Source organism: Phalaenopsis equestris, unplaced genomic scaffold (assembly GCF_001263595.1).
Source record: "Phalaenopsis equestris unplaced genomic scaffold, ASM126359v1 Scaffold198594, whole genome shotgun sequence".
Classification (NCBI taxonomy): domain Eukaryota; kingdom Viridiplantae; phylum Streptophyta; class Magnoliopsida; order Asparagales; family Orchidaceae; genus Phalaenopsis; species Phalaenopsis equestris.
Genome location: NW_018218508.1, coordinates 38,751 through 48,104, shown reverse-complemented (window position 1 = coordinate 48,104; position 9,354 = coordinate 38,751). Strand labels below are relative to the sequence as shown.

Sequence of the window (9,354 nt, the reverse complement as noted above, 5' to 3'; positions counted from 1 at the left end):
ATATATATATATATATATAATATAAGTATATTCTTTTTCCTGGTGTGCATGACAGTATCTTTTCATTATGTTCTTCGTGCTGAATTTATCTCTCATTTTATTCTCATTGTTATTAGAGAGACGAAAGGTTGAGAGAATGATTAGGCGTTTAGAGAAGCAGCAACGTGTTTCATCTGACAATGCATCAGAAGAACCAGCTTGCAAAATTGAGGGAGGATCTGGAATACATTAGGGTATGGTTCCATTCAAACAATTAAAATTTTTATTTATTTATTTATCTTTAATCCCGTTGAAGCCATTATATGATTCTTCATGCTGATGTTAACCTTTCATATGTGGAACTTTTTAAAAGGCGAAGCAGGTTCAAATTTTTCTTAACTTCTGTGAATGAGTTGAAGGTGATCTTTTTTGCTGCATGCTTGCTCATGCACGGTGTACCACCACAAACCATCAATTATGCATTGTATTGTGTAATTTTGGAAATTTTCATATAAAACATTACGGTCCTGATTGTGGTTTTTAAAATTTGAGAAAGAGTAGAGAACTTCATTAATAAAGTGACTACAACTTTGGCATTTTGGAAGTTCTTATTAGCTGTAAACTATCACGCAGTTCTTTCCTAAGACAGAGAGATACGTTTCACTGTTTGTTGGAGGAGAGAATCCAAAAAATATTGATAAGAGAAACAAACTACGCAAGCAAATCAAGGAAAACCTAGTGGCAGCTGCTGCTAGTGGAAAAGATTTAGAAGGTAATGGTCTAATCCGAACCTTGGCCGAGTTTTTTATTTTTTCTAAACTGCAATATCATTTTAAAGGATTTTGTTTACTAAGTTAGGTTATCTGTATGAATAATTGTTTATCCTTCATTTTTTGTATGATAAATTGCACACTTTTGTGTTTGCAGAAACAGGCAGTGATGATGATCTGCAAGATATGAGTGAGGATGATTTTTTTTTGGCGGGCAGTTCAGGTGATGAGGTTGAAGCAGATGATGAATGGACAGACAAAAGCACAAGGTATGGTGCTGTGAAATCATGAAAATCCTGCAATTCAATTATGTTTTTGCTATGTGCTAGGAGAAAGGAATGGGGTTTCGTAATAGATTAGAACATCTAAGGCCAGATGCCCAAAAAAAATAAATTATTCAAAGCTCATATCGGTAGGTTTTCTTTAGCTTTACAAGCCCTTAAAACAGAAATTGCTCGTAGGATCATGTTCATTTAAAACAGAAATATATTATCAAGAAAATATGCCTTTATAGCAAAAATGAATATTGTACAAACCTTATTTTCTTTTGTTTCCATCTCGTATGGAATCTACTACAGTTTTATATAAAACACCGACTTGCGTGGATAATTAGAGGTGTTTATATTAAACAACCCAGGCAAACCAATCAACCACTTAATATAATGTAGTCGAGTTGAATGCAAGTGTCGAGACATGTTATGAGGCATGGAGAATTAGTGAATAATACAAGCCATAAACACAATGATGTAGATTCTACACGGCTAAACCTATAACATAATTTTGTAAACAAGATACAACTGGCAAATGCAATCATACAAAAGTAGGTGTCTGTGATATTGAATTAAGAACAAGTTAAGTGAGTCAATATATGATTTATGAAAACCTAATGGATCCACTCTCAAGAACACAAACTATTAATCTCTTGGAACATCTAACATAAAAGACACAAATTTCCACACAACTAATGACAATTATAAAAGTTTAATGCTAATTATTAGTATGATTTATATTAAATTAAGGATAAGTTAAGTGAGCCAGTATATGATTCGTGAAAACCTAATGGATCCACTCTCAAGAACACAAACTATTAATCTCTTGGAACATCTAACATAAAAGACACAAATTTCCACACAACTAATGACAATTATAAAAGTTTAATGCTAGTTATTAGTATGATTTATATTAAATTAAGTATAAGTTAAGTGAGTCAGTATATGATTCGTGAAAACCTAATGGATCCACTCTCAAGAACACAAACTATTTATCTCTTAGAACATCTAGCATAAAAGGCACACAAATTTCTACACAACTAATGACAATTATAAAAGTTTAATGCAAATTATTAGTATGATTTATAACAGGGAACACGTTCTGGTTAAGTTGTAAGAACATGACAGGACTTGAGCTTACCACTGATATTCCAAAGGTGGAGAATAAAGTCTTCCCAAATAGCATCTTTAGAAATCTAATCGCATAGAAAAGCCAATATCTTCCTCATGAGACTTTTTAATGTATGGATGAGAGGGGACTCTGGAATCACTTTTTTGAGGTGGATTGAAAATGAACTTAGGTTGTTTGGGTGTGCATATCAATGTATATTAAATAAGGTCAATTTGGAATGGATGAATTCTATTGTATGATGATGAATTCAAAGTTAGTTTGGAATGGGCAGAGTTTGCTACATTTAAGAACTCTCCAACATCATGGCTAAGCCCAAGCAATGCGTTGAATGAAGTGTGGCGAGAATTTTCTTATAAAATAATCTTTGTCACCTAGAAGACTTGGCTACTTACAAGTCCTTTTATCCATTGAAGTTCATTGATTTCTCTTGTTTCATGAGCATTGAAGAAAGAGTGCTATTGGGTGTAATATATTTAGCTATTACTACAATATAAAGTTTAATATATTTATTATTTCATCTATTTGGCAAAATTAAAAATATAATATATTAAAATTTTTATTGTAATTATAAAATGTCATTTATTAACAAAAAAATAGTCGCCCCATTGAGAAAAAACAAGTTGTAAATTATTATTTTATTTCTCTATTCATATATTTGAATTATTTTATGTTTGAATGATTTTGGTTGCAAAATCATGTTATTTTTTTAATGAATTTTCTTAAAAAAATTTTGTCTTGCGATGAACTCATGTTTGAACAAACTCTTTAAAAAGTGGTTGCCATGGCATTTCAAAATTTTTAGAAATTTGATTATAAAAAACATCATTAAAAAGTATAATATTATTTGTAGTTTAATTTGTTTAATAGTAAAAAAATGCAGATATCTTTATAGAATAATATTATAAAGCAACATTTCTAGTTTCTTGAATCATGAAAAAATATTTAATTAAAAGGTTAAAGTACTGCTATATGATTAAGACTTAATTTTTAATTAAGTTAGAGCTATCTTAGATATCTGTTCTGCCAGCTGTTAAGAAAAAAATATTAACAATTTTTATTAGTGGCTAGTTGCTGATTAGATGGGAGATCGTATTCATTCTTAAATTTATTTTATAAAATATATTTTTCAACTAATTTAAGAAATATCAGGAACTAGTTTTAAAATCTTGCCAAAAGTCTATATCATTATGAGCAGACGAATAATTGAGCTCAATACCTAATTTAGATGAATCAAGGACTTATACCCTTGGGTAAAAAAGTAAATATCTCTTCACTTTAATTCTAGACAGTTTTTCTCATTCCATTCTTCCTTGGACATAGAATATCTTTGTTCTTTTTTTACTCATGTTTCTTTTCTTGCATTTGCATGTATGTATATATGTGTGAGCATGTGTGTGTATCTAACCATGCTTCAAGCACATAAATTAATACTAGTGGATGGGCCTTAATTCTTGGTAATAATCGATTAATTGAATGGTGTTGACTTTTGATGTATGTAATTCAATTATAAATCTGAGAGTATTTTTCACGCTTTGGAAAAAAAATTAATAATTTTAATTTTCATAAATTTTATAGTATTTAATCCATTAATTGAATGGTCCTGAAGTATTCAATTCAATTATATTTCCTTGAGCGTATTTTACATACTTATAACAATCTTAGTAAATTTAATTTTTTAATTTGAATAGAAATTCTTTTTTGTGGGTGGTGCATTTGTCCATTTCCTCATCATGGTTAGCCTCCTGTATACATTTATTAAAGTGACAAAATTTAATCTGCAAGGTGTCTTACACTATAGATGGATCAATATGAATGATTTAAAATCATATTTGAACGTATTGTCAAAAGAACTAATTGTTTGATGAATTGACTTCATCTATTTAGTTCAGTGGGGGTGAGGTGGTTTAGCCTCCTGTCAGTCTTTTATTAAAGTGACCAACTTTAATCTGCAAGTTTTCTTATACTATAAATGGATCAACTTCAGTGATCTAAATCCATATTTGAATATATTGTGGAAAGAACTAATTGTTGTTTGATGCATTGGATTTTTCTATTTTGATTGAATTTAATTAAGATTTAGTTTTTTGATATAACCTCTTTCAAATATATTTATCTTTTCATTTAGAGAGACTACTTCTTGTGCATCTGGTAAAGCAACCTCTAGTATGTCCAGTGATGAAAGAAATCAGGTTGGTTCGGTAGTTTTCCCCATGTTTTTCTCCCTTTTCTTTCACATGAATGCTCCTAAATATAGTTGTATTTTATTTTTTTCTACTTTTAATTCCAAATTTGATTTCATTCAGAGAAATATATGCGAGCAAACCCTCATGCGACCACCTCGACCATTGCCGCCTAGTAGATTTCTGTCTGAAGAGAAGACTAGACTGTCAACATTCAGAAGTGCTCCCCCGAGGAGGAGCAGAATCGTCTCTAGAGGTCAGAGATTGTTAAATGCTGACCAAACAAGCAATCTGAGTTCAAATTCTGATGTTCGTAAGCCTCGTCGTAAAAGACGACCCAAGAAGAAAAAGCAGGTGAAACTTCAATACTATTTTCATTTTATCCTAATGTCTTAATATGGTGACATTCATTTTCTTATTTGCTAACAAACTTTTTGTAGGATTTATTAAACACTATCAAATAACTTTTTTTATTAAACACTATCAAATAACCTTTTTTTTTTTTTCTTTGTTCTTTTTGTTAATCAAAATGCTATTTGTTTTCTTTGAGAAAATAGAATTCAATTAAAAATTATTTTTTTGTTTGATGATCTGGAATGGGAGACTTTTGCATCCTTCTCCTCATCCTCATCATCATTAGCGTTTTCTTACTATTTATGGTTGGCCTCATGTGATTCTCCTTTTCCTTCTATTCTTGTTGAATATTGCTTATGATATTAATTTTAGTTTACGCAAGTTTTACTTTATAATCACTCTTAGTCTGTCTTTCCTTTTCTTTAGCAATAGCTTTGTATTTGCCAATTGTATTAGTGCATTTATCCTCCAATGTACATGCCCAAATCACCAAAACATACTCTTCATTATTTAATTTTTAACAATAACACAACTTTAGTAATCACTATAATGTCTTAGACTCTCTAAGACACTTGATATAAAATCTAAGTCTTTGAATGAATCTAAATTCATTCTTCAAACCATTAATGTTTTCCTATTATGGTAATCTCATTCCTAATACATATCAACTTAAGGTTTAGAGTTTTTTAAAGCGGACCTAACATTCAATGTAGAAAATAAGGCAACAAATATTCTAAATTCACAAGACAGGTTATTCATATATATATAAAAAAAATCCATTGCCTTTGATGAAAATTGACCATCGTTAAAATTCATTTTAGGAAAGATTTCCTACCTTTACTAGATATTGTTGACTAGAAATTTAAGCATCACAGAGAGCCACTCACATGATTGAATGCTTGTGCACATATAAAGAAATTTAGATTGCACCAAATATTACATGCATAATTTCACTTTCAACTAACAACGGAAGTGTTGGGGTGGAAGTACAGAAAGAAAGGATAGGATAGTAGAAAAAGAATGCATGTTGCTTGCATAAGGATTTAACATTTTCTTGGAATTTTAATTCTTTTACTTAAGCAAGGAGCTGAATCATGAAATCACACTGATTTGTACATCCAAATCAATATTTAGTTCTGCATTAATGAGTCCCCTACTTGCCTTTGATCCGTATTTATAATTGCAAAGTAAAACTCAAAAAGCAGCCCATATTAAAACGAACCAACTTCAACAATAGAAAATTCTTGAGAGGGTCAATTTGTATGCTAGGTTTATGCTAGGTTTCTTGCTGTTGCAGTACCTTGAACATGCAACAAATGAGAGCTGTGGAAGTTGCCTTGTAATATTTGTAGAAGTTGCTGCCAACAGAGTCGTTAGGAGCCGTTAACTATTATGATGGAATCACAAAAGAAGTTGTTTGGAGCATGGAATAAGCTGCATAAATTTGGACCGACTTGTAGAACATTGGATCTGTCAACTTTTTAGCTTATGCTCTTCCAGTAAGTACAGACATTGTGGAATTTCTTGTAGATATATTCATGAATGCTAATCTGTAGGTTTATCTCTTATGCCATCTACTATTGGTAGTGGCCATGATTTTATCTTCAAATAATAGCCCTGGATACAGGATTTAGTTGATCATCTAAAATTTATGTGTATGCATTGGATGTGAAACTATGAGTTAGTGAAAAAAGCGAAGAATTCGAGGTATTCTTCAATGATTTATGATATAAATTCAGATCAAATACATAATAAAATGGATTAATTGTAAATTATTTGCATTTTTTGCATTCATCATAAATCATTGTATAGCTTAATATAGCTTTATATTTCTTGCAATTAATTCTTTAAGAATTCTTGTGGGAAAATTATTTTGGATTTAGACGGACCATCACCTTATCACTTTATGTGAATTTTTCATCGCTTGTATCTGCATTAGACTTATAATTATCATAATCATGTAAATATTTTAATGCAAATCATATATGCCAATAACATTCAATGCTAGAAGATATGATGCATGTTGGGATAATTAAGGGATTCTTATATGCCTGCCAATTAATATACTATAGATGATTATGAGTGGGGAGAAAGATAAAGAAAACTTAAACTATTTTTTTATAAGATTCCATAAAAGCCTCCTCTTATAGCGGTAAACCAAGTTGATAGGCTTGATTCAATTATGTCATGTACTATATAGATGGATAGCCTCTCTAAAGAAAAAATAATTGAATGACAAGATTAATCATGATGAGCCATTTGCCGTTATAGTTGGATGCATTGTCAAATTTTTGTGTTCCTGAAATAAATTATCATTGATAAATCCATGAATATATTGATGAAATTTAATTTTCTCAATAAAGATTGTTTTTTCATGTCAATTAAAAATTCAAAAACTAAAAATAACTTTATTTCAGTTTAACTCGTGGATACAAGTATAATATTTATGATAATTGCTCAGCAGTTGTATTATCAATTTATTAAATTGATTGAACAATTAGTGGTTATGATTTGTTTTGTTTTAAAGTTAGGGATATGTCTGTTTTGGATGCAAGCTTGTATACATTTGTGATTTCATATTTAGTTTCAAATTCAAAATTTTTGGTGCTTGCTCGATTTTAAGCTTACGCTTGTGAATTGTTTCTAGTGCATATCTTAGTGTAGGTTTCAGCGTAAATTCACATTTAGTTTTAATTATAAAGTCAGATGTAGAATCATTTTATATGATTAATATTTTTTGCATCTAATTCATTCTTTCAATGATATTTAAGAGCTGTAGTTTTTATTCAAATCAACTTTGGCCATACATAGTTCTCCAGTGGTATTTATTTAACAAGCTTTACATGAGATGTAAAAGATTCGTTCTAAAAAATATTATGCAACGATGCTATGGTCATAATAGGATGATAATTTCAAGGTAGATTTACATGCATACCACTCAATTTCTATGTATTTACATATCTAACATCTAAACTTCAAATTTTTCACACACACACTACATATCTAACATCTAAACTTCAAATTTTTCACACACACACACACACACACACACACACACACACGTGCGCGCACACACACACACACACCACTTTTTCTATGCATGAAAAAGTGCATTATGACCATTTCGCCCTTTAAGAGTTAAAAAGGTGGTATTTTTGATATGATATGAAAGATTTGGGTGGTATAAATGTAATAACTAAAGTTCAGTTATTAAATATGTAAATATATAATAATTGATTGGTATGTATGTAAATGCCCTAGTTTCAAATTCTTGTCTATTATCTTTGGGGAACATTTGTAGACCTAAGCAAATACTCAAATTAATTATATTCACTTTGTTTAAAATTCTTACATCGATCATACATTATTTCCTAAAAAATTCCTTCGTTTGTTCTAATTTGAAATTACTTTATATGATTATGCCTGCCAAAATTTTTAAACGCTATAATAGTTGTGTTAAAAATATTTATAATTGATGTGTGCTAGGAAATTTGTGACGGTAGAGTAATAATATATCGTCTAAGCATTGTACGAAGATTCAACACCCTCAGAAGAGAGAATAAAACTAGTAGTGACACCAGAAGTTTTACGTGAAAAGCCCAGAAAGGGAAAAAATCACAGAGTCTGACTTAGTTGCAAAAAATTATTATAAGTTGATGATTACAAAGACCCCTTATTCCATAGATGGGAAAGGGTTAAGAAATCCTTCGAATTACAACGTCAATGTGTCTGTAAACTTGTTGCAATGAACATGCGACGACTGATAGCAATCGGCGGTGGTCGGTAAGTGGTGGTTGGCAGTGGTTGACGGCAATTGACGACGTCGGCTAGGTCTACGACGGCAGGCGGTCGGCGGGGGTCAACGGTGACAAGAGTGGTGCCGGACTTCAGCTTCTCAAAGATTCAAATTTTTCCTCAAGCTCAAGCTCTCTCCCCCTCGTTTCATGAGAGGAGAGTGAGGCTCTTTTTATAGGGTTCCTGGAGCAATTAATGCAAGAAGATGAACTACTTTGATCGGACGGTCCGGAGAGGTTTTCTGATCAGATGACATTTAATGAACACTTGAGTACCTTAACGATATCAGAATTGAGTGATCTTAGGTTTGTTGGATTTATTTTGTCGAGACGGCCGATTTGACTATAAATTCGGCTGATTCGACATCCATTTGACCTTTTAAATGTTTCCGAAAAATTTTCAAAAGATGGTTTAATGTCTTGATTGAGGGCTTGATTTGACTTGGATTGGATCAATATTGGGCCCGTCTCGTCGAGTCAGTTAGTATTACTGCAAGTTTGCTGAAATTGGAGCCCTGAATGACTTTTAATCAAAGTTTGATCATTTCCTTTTAGAAATTTATTGATGGTGTATCAGTTACCCCCCTATTTTTGAGCGATATCAATTTTAACGTTCAAAAATATTAAAATACAGAGCTTTTTATTTTCATGATATTTTGTTTGCATACACACAAATATTCATATCATGCCTTGAGTATCGTGTTAGATGTTAGAAATTAATTGAATGCGTATCAATAACCTCCCTATTTTCGAGCGATATCAATTTTAACGTTCGAAAATAAAGTATGGAGCTTTTTATTTTCATGATATTTTGTTTGCACACGCGCGCGCGCGCGCGCGCGCACACACACATATATATATATATATATATATATA

The 9,354-nt window shown here is 31.1% G+C and overlaps 1 protein-coding gene across 1 annotated transcript in view; it reads left to right on the top strand.

Moving 5' to 3' along the window:
- The window catches only part of LOC110035621 (rRNA-processing protein EFG1-like), a 19,742-nt gene that overhangs the window by 2,428 nt on the left and 7,960 nt on the right, over positions 1-9,354 (top strand). The window contains 6 exon segments of the mRNA XM_020739880.1: positions 117-189; positions 191-233; positions 613-751; positions 907-1,018; positions 4,276-4,339; positions 4,454-4,684. Coding sequence (XP_020595539.1) covers positions 117-189; positions 191-233; positions 613-751; positions 907-1,018; positions 4,276-4,339; positions 4,454-4,684 — 662 coding nt within the window.